The sequence below is a fragment of the Geotrypetes seraphini genome, chromosome 2 (assembly GCF_902459505.1).
Source record: "Geotrypetes seraphini chromosome 2, aGeoSer1.1, whole genome shotgun sequence".
Lineage (NCBI taxonomy): Eukaryota > Metazoa > Chordata > Amphibia > Gymnophiona > Dermophiidae > Geotrypetes > Geotrypetes seraphini.
This window is the reverse complement of record NC_047085.1, coordinates 385098305-385116932: the sequence shown is the minus strand read 5'-3', so window position 1 is coordinate 385116932 and position 18628 is coordinate 385098305. Positions and strand designations below refer to the sequence as shown.

The 18628-nt window shown below is 43.4% G+C and overlaps 1 protein-coding gene across 3 annotated transcripts in view; it reads right to left on the bottom strand.

Annotated features, from left to right (window-relative positions):
• The window catches only part of RFTN1 (raftlin, lipid raft linker 1), a 330337-nt gene that overhangs the window by 75673 nt on the left and 236036 nt on the right, over positions 1-18628 (bottom strand). For all 3 annotated transcript variants that reach the window (XM_033930710.1, XM_033930712.1, XM_033930711.1), the window contains one exon: positions 16174-16377. In XM_033930710.1, coding sequence (XP_033786601.1) covers positions 16174-16377 — 204 coding nt within the window. The remainder of the gene's footprint in view (positions 1-16173; positions 16378-18628) is intronic.

The window sequence follows — 18628 nt, the reverse complement described above, 5'->3', positions numbered from 1 at the left end:
AGTAAATTCACTGAAATGTGTCATTGTCTCAGCACTCTATCCTAAATATTAATATATTTCCGGATGGCTCTGCCCAGCAGTTTATATGGAGTATCCTGTGCAAGTGTAGTTTCAGGCTGCACATGGCATACCTTTAAAACAATTACAGGAAACTATGCTGATTGCATTAGCATACTATAAATCAGTTTCTGAATGAAACTTGAAAATCCAAAGTTAATAATTCAGTAGAATATTTAGCTTTAATTATAACGAGAACTGTTCCCTCAAACCATACATTATGCCTATGCTATGCTCCAAACCAGCTTTACCTCATGAGTTTTCATGTTTGTCAGCCAACAAAGGAGACAACTGATATTTTTTTTTAACTGCTCAGTCAGTGCGAGAGTCCAATTATTCTGGATTGCATACACCACAGAATGTGGCTCCCAGAAATGCTCTAAGAGACAGTAGTTCATATTTAATCCTCTAACAAGAGCCTTATGTTCTAAATCATTTGGTTCTGGGAAAAAGATTATATAAACATTTCATAAAGCACTATAAAAAAAAAAAAAAAAGCAAAACAACAAACCAGAATATAAACCATACTGTTAAGCTGTTTTTGCAGTTTGAATACAGAGAGCAATTTTCAAGCGGTCTAGCTGTGGGAAAGCCAGTGACAACTTTTTACCTAGAGTCAGAAAAAAAGTAAGTGTGTACATCCTATCTCTTTGAAACACACCGTGGATACAAATGCCAATGAAATTTTGCTTCTGCTTTTTCGAAAGGTAATTACATGTGCAACTTTCGTGATGTAGAGCTGATAATACTGTAGTCCTTGGACAAGATAACATGCTCCAGGAAGAAGTGACGTGCAAAACAGGAGAGTCACCTCCACGAGTCAATCACAAACAAACAGTGGAGATGTCCAAAGAAAACACGTGAGCTGGTTTGTTTCACAACTCTGCTTTTATTCTCTCAATGTACATGTTTCGGCCCAAGCGGCCTGCATTAGCAGTCTTGTATTTAAATAGAAACACCGATAAGATCTACTACGGAACACTTTGTGTAAAGAACATGTGCAAGCTTAAACAGCACTCCAGTGAAGAAATTCAATCTGGTTTCTCACAACAGTTCATAGACAACGGCGCGAAAGACAAATGCGCGCGCCAACAATTGAGCGCAGCGCGGAGGCGTGCGCCGCACAAAATTACAGTTTTTAGGGGCTCCGATGGGGGTTTTTGTTGGGGAACCCCCCCAGTTTACTTAATAGACATCGCGCCGGCGTTATGGGGGGTTTGGGGGGTTGTAACCCTCCACATTTTACTATAAACTGAACTTTTTCTCTACACCCCCCACAATGCCCCCACAACGCGGCACGATGTCTATTAAGTAAAGTGGGGGGGTTACCCCCCATGCCCCCCCCCCGTCGGAGCCCTAAAAACAGTAATTTAGAGCAGCGTGCGCCTCCGCGCTGCGCTCAATTGTCTGGGTGCGCCTTTGTCCCGGCGCGCTTTTGACCTGACACCTCTCATAACTGCTGAACCACTTCCCTTCCCCTCCCCCACTTGACCTTTGAAGGATGAACTGTTCAATAATCAACTTAAAGAAACTTCCAAGTAGAGAATGACATGGGGACAAATTTTTCCCCATCCCCGCAGGAATTCATTTTCCCGTCCCAGAGAGTTCTTTTCCTGTCCCTGCCCCATTCCTGCAAGCTCCGTCCTCATCTGCACAAGCCTCAAATACTTTAAAATCATAAGTGTTTGAGGCTTGTGCGATTAAGGCAGAGCTTACAGGAATGGGGCAGGGACAAGGACAGGGACAGCGACAAAACTCACAGGGATGGGACAGGGAAATTTAGTTACTTTTCTGAGCTCTTTTGGGAAGATGGTATATAAATCTAAATAAATAAGGCCCCCTTTTATCAAACCACATTAGGGTTTTAAAAAAAAATTATTGGCTGCTTTGGTAAAAGCTCCGATAATCATTGGAAATCTATGAGCATCAGAGCTTTTACCGCAGCAGTGGGTGATAAAGTTTCAAGTTTAATAAGATTTTTGATTAATCGCTTAATCATATTTCTAAGCGATGAACATAATAAAATTACAATATTTAGGGAACAATACAATACTTAACAATAATTAAGTCGTACAGGACTATTAACAGACTTACAAACCCATAAACACAAGGAAGGAAAGGGAAGTGAACTACAAAATATTTAAAAGAAAGCAGAGCAATCAAGGAAAATACATAAGGCAGCGGAAACAGAAAATTTCCATAATATTATACAACAGAAATAGAATTAGCCAGAAAACTGGCTAATTAGTCATCAAAGGCATCTTTAAAAAGAAAAGTTTTTAAATTACTCTTAAATTTCTCCAGATTGCACTCTTCCCTCAAATAAATAGGAAGAGAATTCCAAATTTGAGGGGCTGTAACAGAAAAAATAAATTGCCGTCTTGTATTAATAACCTTAAGAGAAGGAATCGTCAATAAATGCTGTTCATTAGATCTCAACGTTCTATTGGAAGTATAAGGGATTAATAATTTATAAATAAATGCTGGGGTTTTATAAAGTAGGGATTTGAAAATAAGCAGGCATAACTTATATGTTATCCGGTGAGATACGGGAAGCCAAGAATAACACTCTTCCCACAGCCTTTTCTTTCCTTTCCAGTGTAGACAGTTGAGATGCACATATATGTAGAGTTCTCTTGGTGGGACTTTTGTCTTTCTTGCATGGGGGCAGGGTATCACACTGTTTCTTCTTCTATTGAACTTAATCACTTATGAACCTCTCTTAAGTAAAATAACATGAGACAAAACCCTATCTAACCTATCCTCTGGCTAGAGATTCTATCTGGGAACAAACTACATAACATAACATAACATAAAACTCACTTGTATACAGCAAATACCATTAAATTCTATGCAGTTCACAAAGACTAGTAATACAAATGAATAGACATCCGATTTCTAACTTCCAAAGTGTTCCCTGAAAAGATACGTTTTAAAAGCACGTCAAAATTGTTGATATGAAGTTGGGAGTGTAAATATATAAGTCAAATCCCTAGTCCATGAGGCTGCCTGAAAAGATAATAGTCATTCCTGAAATTTCTTCTATTTACATCCTTTCACAGAAGGGAAAGAAAACAATGAATGAGTTTTCCTTGGATGTTTAGAATTTGTGATAATAAAAGATTCCATAAGATACTTAGGAATTGAGCCTGTTAGTGCCTTAAAACAAATACAGCCCAGCTTAAATTTAGCCAATATAACTAGATAAAAACATATATTTAAATAATTTCTTACTTAGTTGCCAGAGGATGTGGTAAGAACAGATAGCGTAGCTGGTTTTAAGAAAGGTTTGGACAAGTTCCTGGAAGAAAAGTCCATAGTCTGTTATTGAGAAATACAAGGGAGAAGCCACTGCTTGCCTTGTATCGGTAGCATGGAATATTGCTACACCTTGGGTTTTGGCCAGGTACTAGTGATCTGGATTGGTCACCCTGAGAACGGGCTACTGGGCTTGATGGACCATTGGTCTAACCCAGTAAAGCTGTTCTTATGTTCTGTACTTGGGTATAACTTATGGGCAGACTGGATGGTACATTTAGGTCTTTATCTGCAGTCATTCACTATGTTACTATATGTTTTGTTTCCCTACATTAGACAGGGGCACTCTTTATATACTTTCCCAGGATACATCAGATTTTCTAGTCAACTTACACCCCATTCACATACTACTCAGGCTCACACTCACATCAACTTAACACCAGTGAATCTCAAAAATATTGCCCAGAACCTGTATTCTCTCACACTAAACATATCATTTCTCTAGGAAAATCCTGAATGTTTCCTCAAACATACTGTACACCTGTCACTTCACGCTTTCATTTAACTTCCTTTTCATGTACAAATTTGGTCACCCAAAGACACAAACAAGGTTGTCATACTAGAGCCACCCTGCAATACATTCACTTTTTTCCAGCTCTTCAGCCCTTCTGGCAGACTGTCAGCAAAGCCATTTGCAAGGCTACCGAGCTCTGGCAAGCATCAGCAGACCCCAGCTGACCAACCAGAACACGGTGCACAGAACAGTCAAGGGTTTTTTCCCAATTGTACAGAATCCCACACTTCCTAAAGAAATCTCCATTTTGAAAGTCCCTTTTCCCATAGGAAATAATGAAACGGCCGCCAGTGCCGATTGAGCACAATTCACCAATGGGACAGGCAGTCTCACAGACCGAGACCCAGTCAGCTGGAGAAAGGGTCCTTTGTCAGGCTCTTTAAGCTCCCGGGAAGCCGCGGAGGAGATTTGCCGCCAGTACCGATTGAGCACAATTCACTAATGGGACAGGCAGTCCCGCAGCCGACCGAGCCCCAGTCAGCTGGAGAAAGGGTCCTTTGTCGGGCTCTTTAAACTGCCGGGAAGCCGCAGAGGAGATTTGCCACCAGTGCTGATTGAGCACAATTCACCAACGGGACAGGCAGTCCTGCAGCCAACCGAGCCCCAGTCAGCTGGAGAAAGGGTCCTTTGTTGGGCTCTTTAAACTGCCAGGAAGCCACAGTACACAGCCGCGGACGCGAGTCCTGGGCTGTGAGTCCAAAGGGGCATGGCGAAAGGGGCAGGACACGGCCCTTTTGAGCCCCTTCAAAGCCTATGAGGAGCAGGGGAGGGCAAATATTGATCCCTACCACTATGGGCAAGAGGAAGGCAAAAGTTATATCATCTACTTTAACAACGGGCCCGATGGATCATCACCTTTTGGCTCCCGTCTTGCCACATGTGGAAGAGCAGGTAACTTTAGATATTCAGGCTGCTTTATTATCCTCTGGGGAACCATCACCATCTCCTCAACCATTATGTTCAACTGGGAGAGCAGAGTCTTCCCCCCTGTAGGAGGGAGCAGTCTCGTCCCTACAATTATCTATGTTATCTGGACTGGAGGTTTCAGGACAATCTTTATCGGGAGCAGATGGCCATGGAGCCAGACTCTAATGCTCTCCCTAAAGATAAAGTAATCACTTTAAACAATGTATGGCTAAGTGTTAATAGAATTGAGTCTTCATTACAGAAAATTGTTTTGAATTTATGTCAATTTTCAACTGATATTACTGTAAAAATTAATGAGCATGAAGGTAAACTAACAGAAACTGGTAGCAAGTTAGAAAAATTAGATCAAGCAGTGAGTAATTTACAGGTTAATGCTTCTTCTAATATCAAAGATGATGTTTTGATTCATGCTAAAATTGAGAAACCGGAGAATTCATTAAGTTTCAAGTTTATTTAAAATTTCTTATACCGCCTTCTAGGCGGTGTACAAAAATATCAAAACAATGCGCCAAATAAAATACAATTTAAGATGCAAAAGCATCAAGGAAGAGAAATGTCTTTAACTTCACCTTAAAATTGGCAAGAGTTGTGTTTTCGCGTGATTTGGAATACTGTTCCAAAGAGAGGGGGCACTAACGGAGAAAATTGTAGTCTTCATTGTGCTGATATGTTTCAATGAGGGGATGGTAAGGAAGTTGTGAGCTTTGTTTCTTAAATTTTCCTGTTACACACTATCTTTCTCCATTAGCGCTCTTAAAAATGTATATGAGGGAAATATTGCAGTACCCTAATGTGGAAACCTTTGAACCTGATAACCTCTACTACATCCCAAGAGCTGCTAAGGAAATAGCAAAAGAAGGTGAAATGGATAAATTAGTTTCACCTGATAGTTTGAAAGTATCACCGTTTTTTGAATCTTCAAAAGACATAATAAATAAGCGGGCAAAACTTCTTGTGGCTTTCAAGACAGAGTTAGAGAAACAGGCTATTTTGAAGTTATATTTAGTGAAAAGTAAGACCTGTTTTGTGGCCAACAGCTAATAATTTTTCCTGATGTCTCTAGACAGACTCAGTTTAAAAGGAAGCAGTTCCTACTGCTTAAGCCAAAGGTCTTGGCAGTTGGAGCGACCTTCTTTTTAAAATTTCCATGCAAGTGCCTTATCTCGTATGCAAGTGATAATTTTTTTTTTTTTTGATCCAACCCAGTTGGAAGATTTTATTAAGGATAAACCTTTGTTGAAAGTTTAAGTTTTTATGTTTCAGTTTAGGAGGATGTTTTGTGACATAGTAAAAGTAAGCCACAATTTATGCCTGTAAATAATGGTAATGTATAAATAGATAGATTTAATTGTCTAGATTGGGAACTGGCAAGCATTATAATGTGGACTAGATCATTGATGATTTATTTCTTTATAATTATTTTAAGTGTATTTGTATATGCTGAAGTTCTGTTGATATTCCTGAATATTTGTTATTTAATTGTAACGAATAATAATAAAGGAAAAAAAAAAGGAAATAATGAAACATTAAAAAGGTTTTTTAATGAAACCACCACAACAATTATTAACAAATTTACTTTAAAGGACACAAAATCCTAGCCCTCTCAATTACAATTTTTCCTTGAGGGGAAAGGAGTCACAATGTCTAGATCTAATTGATCTTAAATTGCTGGGTTTAAGTATTTAAGAAGATGAACCATTAAACATAGTGACATAGTAACATAGTAACATAGTAGATGACGGCAGATAAAGACCCGAATGGTCCATCCAGTCTGCCCAACCCGATTCAATTTAAATTTTTTTTTTTTCTTCTTAGCTATTTCTGGGCAAGAATCCAAAGCTTTACCCGGTACTGTGCTTGGGTTCCAACTGCCGAAATCTCTGTTAAGACTTACTCCAGCCCATCTACACCCTCCCAGCCATTGAAGCCCTCCCCTGCCCATCCTCCACCACACGGCCATACACAGACACAGACCGTGCAAGTCTGCCCAGTAACTGGCCTAGTTCAATATTTAATATTATTTTCTGATTCTAAATCTTCTGTGTTCATCCCACGCTTCTTTGAACTCAGTCACAGTTTTACTCTCCACCACCTCTCTCGGGAGTGCATTCCAGGCATCCACTACCTTCTCCGTAAAGTAGAATTTCCTAACATTGCCCCTGAATCTACCACCCCTCAACCTCAAATTATGTCCTCTGGTTTTACCATTTTCCTTTCTCTGGAAAAGATTTTGTTCTACGTTAATAACCTTCAAGTATTTGAACGTCTGAATCATATCTCCTCTGTCTCTCCTTTCCTCTAGGGTATACATATTCAGGGCTTCCAGTCTCTCCTCATACGTCTTCTGGCGCAAGCCTCCTATCATTTTCGTCGCCCTCCTCTGGACCGCCTCAAGTCTTCTTACGTCTTTCGCCAGATACGGTCTCCAAAACTGAACACAATACTCCAAGTGGGGCCTCACCAATGACCTGTTCAGGGGCGTCAACACCTTCTTCCTTCTACTGACTACGCCTCTCTTTATACAGCCCAGCATCCTTCTGGCAGCAGCCACTGCCTTGTCACACTGTTTTTTCGCCTTTAGATCTTCGGACACTATAACCCCAAGGTCCCTCTCCCCGTCCGTGCATATCAGCTTCTCTCCTCCCAGCATATACGGTTCCTTCCTATTATTAATCCCCAAATGCATTACTCTGCATTTCTTTACATTGAATTTTAGTTGCCAGGCATTAGACCATTCCTCTAACTTTTGCAGATCCTTTTTCATATTTTCCACTCCCTCTTCGGTGTCTACTCTGTTACAAATCTTGGTATCATCTGCAAAAAGGCGCACTTTTCCTTCTAACCCTTCAGCAATGTCACTCACAAACATATTGAACAGGATTGGCCCAGCATCGAACCCTGAGGGACTCCACTAGTCACCTTTCCTTCCTTCGAGCGACTTCCATTAACCACCACCCTCTGGCGTCTGTCCGGCAGCCAGTTTCTGACCCAGTTCACCACTTTGGGTCCTAACTTCAGCCCTTCAAGTTTGTTCAACAGCCTCCTATGAGGAACTGTATCAAAGGCTTTGCTGAAATCCAAGTAAATTACATCTAGCATATGTCCTCGATCCAGCTCTCTGGTCACCCAATCCAAAAATTCAATCAGGTTCGTTTGGCATGATTTACCTTTTGTAAAGCTATGTTGCCTCGGATCCTGTAACCCATTAGATTCAAGGAAGTACACTATCCTTTCTTTCAGCAACACTTCCATTATTTTTCCAACAACTGAAGTGAGGCTCACCGGCCTGTAGTTTCCTGCTTCATCCCTGTGACCACTTTTATGAATAGGGACCACATCTGCTCTCCTCCAATCCCCAGGAATCACTCCCGTCTCCAGAGATTTGTTGAACAAGTCTTTAATAGGACTCGCCAGAACCTCTCTGAGCTCCCTTAGTATCCTGGGATGGATCCCGTCTGGTCCCATCGCTTTGTCCACCTTCAGTTTTTCAAGTTGCTCATAAACACCCTCCTCCGTGAACAGCGCAGAATCTACTCCATTTTCTCGTGTAACTTTGCCAGACAATCTCGGTCCTTCTCCAGGATTTTCTTCTGTGAACACAGAACAGAAGTATTTGTTTAGCACATTTGCTTTCTCCTCATCACTCTCCACATATTTGTTCCCAGCATCTTTTAGCCTAGCAATTCCATTTTTTATCTTCCTCCTTTCACTAATATATCACAAAAAATTTTTATCTCCCTTTTTTACATTTTTAGCCATTTGTTCTTCCGCCTGTGCCTTCGCCAAACGAATCTCTCGGCTTCTTTCAGTTTCACCCTGTAGTCCTTTCTGCTCTCCTCTTCTTGGGGTTTTTTTATATTTCATGAACGCCAACTCTTTCGCCTTTATTTTCTCAGCCACTAGGTTGGAGAACCATATCGGCTTCCTTTTTCTCTTGTTTTTATTGATTTTCTTCACATAAAGGTCCGTAGCCATTTTTATCGCTCCTTTCAGCTTAGACCACTGCCTTTCCACTTCTCTTATGTCCTCCCATCCTAACAGCTCTTTCTTCAGGTACTTTCCCATTGCATTAAAGTCCATACGTTTGAAATCTAGGACTTTAAGTATCGTGCGGCCGCTCTCCACTTTAGCTGTTATATCAAACTAAACCGTTTGATGATCGCTACTTCCCAGGTGAGCACCCACTCGAACATTAGAGATACTCTCTCCATTTGTGAGGACCAGATCCAATATCGCTTTTTCCCTTGTGGGTTCCGTCACCATTTGTCTGAGCAGAGCCTCTTGAAAGGCATCCACAATTTCCATTACATATTCAAGTTTTCCAAGTTTTATTTAAAATTTGATTAATTGTTTCAAAGCGATGTACATTATTTTTTTTAAAAACCTTTACAACTTTCATCCACTTAAACCACGGACATTATCCCCCTCTTTTACAAAGCCTGATAGCACAGGCTACTGCGGTAACTGCCATGATTTAAAGCAGGGTTGCCCACACTTTTTGGGCTTGCGAGCTACTTTTAAAATGACCAAGTCAAAATGATCTACCAACAATAAAAATGCTAAACATATATATATATATTTATATATATATATATACACACCGAGTGTACTTTGTATTTATGTTCAAATATTTTTATATTATACAGCCCCCCTCCCCCGAAGGCCTGACCCCCCTGAAGGTCTGCACATTCCCCCTCAAAGGTTGACTCCCCCCCTGAAGGCCTGCACTACCCCTTGAAGGACTGCACTCCCCCCCCCCGAAGGCCTACCCTCCCCACATCCATTTACCTAATTCCAGCAGGGAGCAGTCTGCAGAGAGGATCGCTGGTATTTTAGCGATCCTTGCAGGTTGCCATAAGCCTCAGGAGCTGTCTCCCCTCTGCCCCAAGCCTGTCTCTGACTTAGAGGAGGGGCAGGACCACGGCAGAGGGAAGACAGCTCCTGAGGCCTATGGCAACCTGTAAGAATTGCTAAAGTACCACCTGCCACCGGACGTCTCCCATTCGTCCCCTTTGGAGATCCCCACAGGAATAAGGAAGTTAAATTAATAGAATACTTAGGCACAGAAAAACAAAGAAATACTTCCAAGAACTGCCCCATAAGAACTGCCTGTCACAATGCTCATTAGTGGAACTGAATAAAAGACAAGTACAATGGATTTAGAAGGGGGACGATCCGCCCGGGTGCACGGCTTGGAGGGGTGCACAGCCGGCCAGGTCCGGGTCATCCTGCCTTTCTTTTCCCCCGGTCCGCGCTCGGGGCTTGCGCCTGCCTGGTCCCGCGCCGACGCTCGAATGGTGCCGTCAACTCCCGCGAGTCTCGCGATAACCAACAGCACCATTTGGGTGGCGGGTGCGAGCCCCGTGCGCAGACCGGTGGAAAGGAAGGGCAGGAGGACCCGGACGGCTGTGCATCCCTCCAAGCCGTGCACCCGGGGCGGGGGCGGACCGCCCCACCTCAGTACGCCACTGATTGGGAGGCCGATTTTGGGGGTTTTAAAATTGTATATCGGGCAGCATTAGGCCTCGCTCTTACCTCAATCATTACAGGCGCTTCTATTTCTTGTGATGCGCTGAGCTCCGTCCCCCACCGACCTTCACCCCGCCCTTCCAGCACTCTGATTGGCCAGCGTTCTTTAAGAGGCGGGCCAGTCAGGAGGGGAAAAAAAGAGAAGGGAAGAAGGGAACCTGTTGTGCGATCGACTGGGGTCGCCTGAGCGAACGACCTGTTGATCGCGATCGACGCGTTGGGCACCCCTGATTTAAAGGGTTTCAGGGATTTTGCTGCACAGCAACCGCAAGCATAACTTTGCAAATTGAAGGGGGGGGGGTATGTTGTTTCTCTATGGTATGACACATATTTAAACCTGTTTACATACTTTTCACTCAAATTTTACATAAAATCACCATAAACTCACTGACATCTCCTTAAACTAAATTAAGAATCATCTCAAAGACAAGCCCAAGCAACATTAACCTCAAATAATTTACTAAATACTTCAAAACACTACCTAGCCCACTTCTTGAGAGTCTTTAGACCCCATATCTACCAAAAATTAAATTTAATAATTAACCCCTGAAGTTCTAACACAATGTTCACCAAAACTCAATTTAAAATAAAAATAATAAAATAGGAGGCCCAAGGAACCTCTTATCTTGGTCTTGAGACACTCTTCAGGTAACCCCCACCACACGATCAGGTGTAGATGGATTCACCACGTTTCTAGGGCCTGCCTATGACCTCTCGTGGCAGCCTTCCAGACCCACTACAAAATTTAGGCCCTGGCTTCAAAATGGGCCTACTGGAGCTCTAGATTGTTCAATCGCACATAAGCAGCCATTCATGCATAGTAGAACACATCTGCAGTGGCTCTGCCTCCTCTCAGCTCCTAAACCAACCCCAATATCAGAATTGACTCTTTAATAAAAATGATATTAAAAAAAAAAAGGGTCCAACACTGACTACCAATAACTTAAATGTGCTCAACTTCAGATACATTTAATATTTGTTTATATGTGGGTTACATCTGAACTGCACACCCCTCCCCTAGTACCTCCTAAATCCTTCTGTTCTTCACCAGCAACAAGCATGGACTCCTACCCAATGTTTACGCTGGCCCTGAGGCCTCCCTCTGATGTAACTGCATCTTCATGAGACCAAGAAGATACACCAAAGGGAAGTTGCGAGCTGGTGAAGAACAGAAAGTTTTAAGAGGTACCAGGGGCAGAGGTGTGCAGTTAGAGACCCCTCAGCACTGGGAGGGGGAGGAATGTCAGGCACCATCCTCCCTTGCTTCGCCACTGAATATGTCTCTGTACTCTACATATGTTCACATGAATTTTATATAATATTTAGAAGCACCCCGACTTTGCCTCTGCTTGCTCAGTACCTATGTACATTTTCCATGCACATTCAGTTTGCTTGTGTATGGGAGTTGTGCAATTCTATAAAAGCTCTTTTCTCTGTATAAAAAAGACTTTACATAAGGAAAATGCTTTACAAAATTATCTCCTATGTGTATTCCAATTGATCCAGAAAGAAATGATCTTAAGATCCTACATTTCATTTGAAGGTTTGCCTTTAAGGTATAACTGCATCAGCTTGAACTAGGAAGTAGGTGACATAGAATGAGCAAACATTTTCTGGCATATCACTTGCAATGCAGTCATACATGTTTTATAACTGATGCCTGACACTTAACTCTGTTGCTGTTTTGAAAGATTGCTAAAGTTTCAGATGAATTTTATAGCAGAAATCATACTGAGATGTCACATTGCATTTATTAAGGAAATCTAGCCAGCAGCAGTAGAATAGGACTCATACTGCTCTTCTCTCACAGTCTCAAGATTGGTTTGGCAGTTGTGAGATGTGGTTGTGGAGATGACAAAGCATCGTCAGGAAAGTTTAAGCTTATGGGACTTTCACATTCTGTTCTACTGCATCCCATTATCTCCCTGCAAGCTACATATGGAAAACTGCAGAAATGCCAAGTTAACCGGTTACAGGTTAGAGAGTTTGGGACAGTCCTGGATTTCTGACCACCTCATCCTGGTGCATCATGGGTCTTGCAGCACTGAGTTTGATGAGCAGGCTTTGAGATGTAAGTTCAAAACCAGGTCTGTCCCCAAATCAGAGTTGGTTTACATCCCAGATCTTCTTCTCCTACAGATTCACAAATGAAGGTGACTTTTCTTTTTAATTCAGTTAAAAATGGGAAACTTTACAGCCTTATTCATTTATTTCTAATTTGCACACCCACTACTTGTGCCTAAGGCAGGGTACAACATCCAAATACACATGATGGATTAATTAATGGAGCATTTCTGAAACAAAGGCAAGGCTGATGCAGTAAAACTGATGCAGAAAAATGAACTAGAATTATTCTTTTCAAATGAGGCAGTCATACTGAAGATACAGATTCATTACAAATCAAGCGGAAATTCTACTGAGGCGTATTTGGAGTTGCACTACTAATTTTATTTATTTTTAACTCATCTTGAGTTACAGATACAAAGGAGTAAATTCTATAAACGATGTCTCAATTTTAGGCAGCAGTAGGCATCCTACTGCTGTCTAACCAGCCAATCGGGACGCATTTTTTTTAGGAAAAAATTATTGAAGGCAGATGACCTATACTTTAGGCATTTTCGTGGGTCTAGGGAGATACATAGGAACACCTAAGCTCAACCAAGGCTGGGCATGGGTGTGGTCTTGCCCGGAAGTGGCCTTGGGCAAGTTTAAGTGGCCCTAGGCATTTCCCTAGAGCCATGACAGATGTCTGAAATGTAGGCCAGCAAAATGCTGGCCTACATTTCAAATAAACGCGGCCGCTGTGCTGATCATAACAAGGAAATCTCCATACCGAGATCAGATGAATGGCCTCGGCAGGATACCTCCCACCCGGTGAAGTTGCCCGGCAACAGGGATACCCACTCCCTCCCACTGGAACACCCAATCTCCACGCAAACTTGGCTGGCAGGAGGGATGCCCACTCCCTCCCACCGGAATCCCCAATTCCTCACCCATGAAGTAAGCCAAGCAGAAGGGATGCCCACTCCCTCCTGCTGCCACCTCTGAACTCGACCCTCCTGAACTCTCCCAACACCCCCTAAGGCTCAGGTCCCACATCCCACACCCCTAACTCTACTCCTAACCCCCCTCTGTACCTTTCAGTTGAATATCTGGCCAGAGGGATGCTCAAACCCTCCAGCCGACCGGCCTGCCACTCCAAAATGGTGGACCTCCCCCTCCCGGTGCATTTTGGGATGCATTGGGGAGGGGCCTATGATGTCACCTATGGAACTCAGTATGGATACTGCCAAGTGCACTGTTACTTTAAATCTTTAAAAACACACAATGTGAAACAAGTTCCTGGACGTTCAGGAAGTTAATATATAATTTATTACACAAACATTATAAAATATAACATATACAAAATCAACAAATAAAATAATACAGCAATCTGTATTGTACAAAAATAACACTTTGTTTTTGATGCTTGGCTGAATGCTAGACCCGATATTGTCCATGTTTCGGCAAATGATTGGCTTCCTCAGGGGTCCTTTATACGAACCTTCATTTAAATGAGAGCCACGACTGACAGTGGTCTCTACAGGTTACGGTTTCTGCCAAAAGCAAGACAGTTGTTTTTTCCTTTTCAACAAATAAAAAGGCACCAAGAAGACAGGTTCACTCAGGCATTGAGCAGATGCTAATCCAAAAGGCATGACCTTGTATTAGAAGTACCAAGGACCTATGTAGAAGTGGAGATACTTCCTGTGAGCAGGTGGGAGGATATGTGAGTGTAGGCTTCTTTGAGATCTAGAGAACAAAACCAATTTCCTTTTTCTAGTAGAGATAGAAGGGGTCCCAGAGACACCATGCAAAATTTCTCCTTCAGCAAAACTTTGTTTAGGCTTCAGAGGGCTAGAGGTCAAAGGCCTCCAGTCTTTTCTTGGTATCAGGAAATTCCTCGTGTGGATCCCCCAGCCCTTCCCCTGCAGAGGAATAGTTTCTATTGTGTTTAGTTGGAAAAGGGCTGATAATTTTTTGATGATGGAGGGTCTTCTGGAGGCAGTTGAAAAGAGGCTCTTTTGGTGGATGGTTTGGAAGCTTTCTGATCAAACATAGGGCATAGCCCAAGTGATGACTAAGTGCCATAGTTCCTAACTGAAAAGGGAGGCATACATGTGGGTGGAGCATGAGTATGCCATGAGCGAGTCTCCCAGTTACATGAGTACTTTATAGAATACACATCATTTGGCACACTTAAGCACATCAGCTTGCGCCTGCCATTACATGGGATAAGAGGACACACCTAAATATGAGCAACCAATTCCAACATTCACTAGCATTCTATAATGGAATCTTGGTGCTAAGATAACTTTTATAGAATTGGTACTAAGCATATTGCACTGGGGCACTTAAACTTAAGCACCAATTTATAGAAATGTCCTATATATGTCACAGAAAAAAATAAGTGCACCGAATAGCAGGTGTAAATGTGTGCACATAAAGGGTAGTTCTATAACAGAGTTTTAAGCCTACTCTAGTAGGAAAAGTAGATGTCTACTTAAGGGGAAGGAATAGAGTTGGAAGTCTTTAGGAGGGTGTTTGTGAGGGAGTCTATAGGATGCTGCCACTTTCCCTTAAGGATACCCTTTCACAGTGTCAGAGCCACCTTAAAACCTATAGTTCCAAAGGGAAAGTGACATGGGAGGGGTGGAGCCAGGTGGTCCAGGAATTATAAAAGCCTGATGCAGAAGGGAATGCAAGCAATGTCCCACTGCATATGCCTCCACCACCTATGTATGACTTGCAACCTCTATAGTAAGGTAGGCCAAGTTTGACTTGGAACCTTATAATTTGTTATCTTTGACCCAACCGGTCACAGACCAGCCTCACTGAATTGCTAGCAATTGTGCTGGCAACGGTGGGTAGCCAGACCACAGCCCAGCAACGTACATTGCATGCTGTGGCCCTGAGGAGCAGGCCACAGAAGCAAACTCTTGTATGAAAGGAGTAGGTATTGTGTTCGCTTTGCTTCCCTACCTGCAAATTGACTGGAAACCCTACCTGACACCTTCAGTAAAATATTATTTTGTTCACCTTAGTACGCTGTGTGGCTCCAGTTTATCCTGGCTCCAAGACCTGCCCTGATTCACGTTACCACAGTGTTACAAAGTGGGGAGAGATACCAGGGAGAATAAGGGGGGGGGTGATCTAAAGGAGCAAGATGATTGAAGGAGCAATGGTCAACTGGTTGCACTTACATTTAGGAGCAGCAGTTGAGGAAGAGCAGGGACTTAATGGGGGTGGGGTAGGGAGAAAGTAGGGGAAGGCATGTGATTGGTTAATGTATACTTGCTTGATGTTCTGAGTTGCTATTTAAAAGCTTTGGATGACAACAATTTAATAAAAATGTAGTAAAACAAATATAGTATTCCATGATTTTCGCATGTAATTACATACCCTGCCCATATGCACTACCACTGGAATAGTATACACCATCAATTTATTTATTGGGATTTATTAACTGCCTTTATGAAGAGATTCACCCTAGGTGGTAGAATGTACTTTTTTGTTAGTCAATATTCTATGAGACCACTTACGTGAGTAAATAACTAGAATACTGCCATTTATGGGGTAATTTTCAAGGCAAAGGTACACATGTACCTTTTCTTTAAAAGTAAAGATTTGACAGAGACACATAGTTGCAAATATTTACCTATGCATTCTGTTAGAAAATCCCTCCTTCTTATCAGTACTAAGGATCATTCATACGTGCTTTATAGTTTGCAAATCAAAATGTATGCGTTCATATACTGGAAAGAAAATGCTGTCTACAAATTCCATACCATTTACCATTCCAAGATAAAAGGCGGCGTTCACCAGTGAGCTGCCTCTTTTGAAGTGCTCTGTCATGTGTTCTAGCCAGTTGGCTTCCAAGCTGTTGATGGCTTGCCCATTTTTGTACACCTTCATGGGGATGTGGACGGTAAGGTACTTGCTGCATCCCCCCTGGGTTTTTGGCTTGTTGAAGATGGCAAAGACGTCAGTTTCTGGAAAATATTTGTGTGTTGACATTGTAAGTACTGTTTTTGTGTATCAAAATGTTACCATATGTTTTGAGATGACAATGAAGGATTAGTGATGTTTACTTCTGCTAGTAGTTCAAGCAACCATTCATTCTATTTGGATTAAAAATACCACATTTGAATTTACCAAATATAGGCTCGAAAAATAGATTTACTAATAACAGAATATCATGCATGAGTTCAGTATGCGTGGAGGAACATAATCAAAAGTGTGCCTAAGTTTGTGGTTGGCCGTTTTGTGCAAGATGTCCACAAACCCAGTAGGAAAAATGTCCATTTTCAAAGCTGTCAAATGTCTATCTTTTATTTTTGAAAATGAGCTAGGTATAAGTTTCGGTCCTTAGGACGTCTACCATTTTTGCCCATTTTCAAAAATAAAAACGTCCACATGAAAAACGTACAAAAGCAGGTTTTGTAGACGTATCCACCAACTACCTTGTCTGATTGCAGCAGAGGAACCCCCATCAGCTGAGCCAGTTTCAGGGATTCCTGGTGGCTCAGCTGATGGGGATTCTCCCTGCTAGGATCAGCTGAGCTGCGGAGCCCTACACCCCTCCCCCTGACATCCCCCACATCCCCTGGAAATCCCCAACATTCCCCTGAAATCCCAACATCCCCCTGTCGTCCTAGACCTCCCCTGACATCCCCTGACATCTCTGCCCCCTTCCCCCACATCCCCTCAACATCCCCGGATGAAAAAATGGCATGAGGGCAGCTCCCTCCCTCTTGCCTACAGGGTCGCATGCTGCAAATAATGGGACTTCCCCCAATGCATCTTGGGATGCAGTGGGAGGGCCCAAGGGCCCTGATTGGCTCAAAATGGTGATGAGGTCCGGGATGACAGGGGGATATTGGGGATTTCAGGGGGATGTGGGGGAGGTCTGGGGATGTCAAGGGAAGGGTTGTAAGGCTCAGTGGCTCAGCTGATGGGGATTCCTCTGCTGTGTAAAGCAGATGGGAAGCCTATGGGTTTTGGGGTTTTTTTTCACTCTTTGGGTGGTAAGAGGGGGGTTTGACCACTGGGGGAGTAAAGGCGGGTCATGCCTTAAATCCTTCAGTGGTTTTCAGGCAGGAGCAGGCAGTGGTGGTGAGGCTGGGGCAGGACTTGGGGTGTAATGGGGCAGGGATGGTTGGAACTGGGCAGGCCTGGGGGCGGGTCTAGGGATCCAGATTTTCCAAACGGAAAATCTTGTAACCCTAGCTATTGTACTAGATATGTGTTTATTAGGTGCTCATTTGTATTATGCTGGCATTGGATTATATCTATGTCAATTGAATGTTCTTCCATGCTGTTTATTATCCCAGGACAAGCAGGCATGATATTCTCACATGTGGGTGACGTCATCTACGGAGCCCCGGCGCGGACAGCTTTTCAAGCAAACTTGATTAAAGTTTCAAGTTTGCACACTGCACCACGCATGTGCGTGCCTTCTCGCCCACTAGAGGGCGCATCCCACCTCGTGGTCCTCAGTTCAAATTTTTCCGCGGAGCAAGAAAGCCCTGTGGATCTGAGCTCCAGTGTTTTTGCCTTCTAGCTGCCGCGTTTAGTTTGTTTTTCCCTTCGAATTAGTTCGCGGTGCTGTTTTCCTTTCGTTTCTTTTCAAAAAAAAAAAAAAAAAAGTCTTTCGTTTTTCGTCGGCCTCCGGGGGCTCCCGGAAGCCGTGGCCGCGGGACGTCGGTACGTTCCCGGCCTTCTTCTTTTTCTTCGTGGATGTCCCGTCCTGTTACGGGATTCAAAAAGTGCAGCCGGTGTGAGAGGTTGCTTTCCATCACTGACCCTCACCGGTGGTGCATTGTCTGTCTTGGGCCCGAACATCCGACAGACTCGTGTGATCGCTGTGCTACCTTCCAAAACAGGGCCCTCCGTCGCCGTAAGGCAAGAATGGCCGAATTGTTCGCCGTCGACGCGCCGCCTAAGGCCTCGACGTCGGCCTCGGCTTCGGCCCCGGCCTTGACCTCGGTCTCGGCGTCCTCGGGGGCCTCGGCCTCGCCTCGGCCCTCTTCCTCGAAGGCGTCGTCAGTGAAGCAAGCTTCGGGTAAGTCCTCTGTTCCATCCCCTTCAGCAAAGAAGCCATCCTCGAGTCAGGCCAAGGCGGGTGGGTCGACCCCGGCCCCGCATCGGACCTCGACTCCGCACACCCCGAGGGAATACTCGAGACCGAGGTCGCCCTCCAGGGAGTGTGCCCCGGACTCGGAACTCCCCACCTTCGTGGGG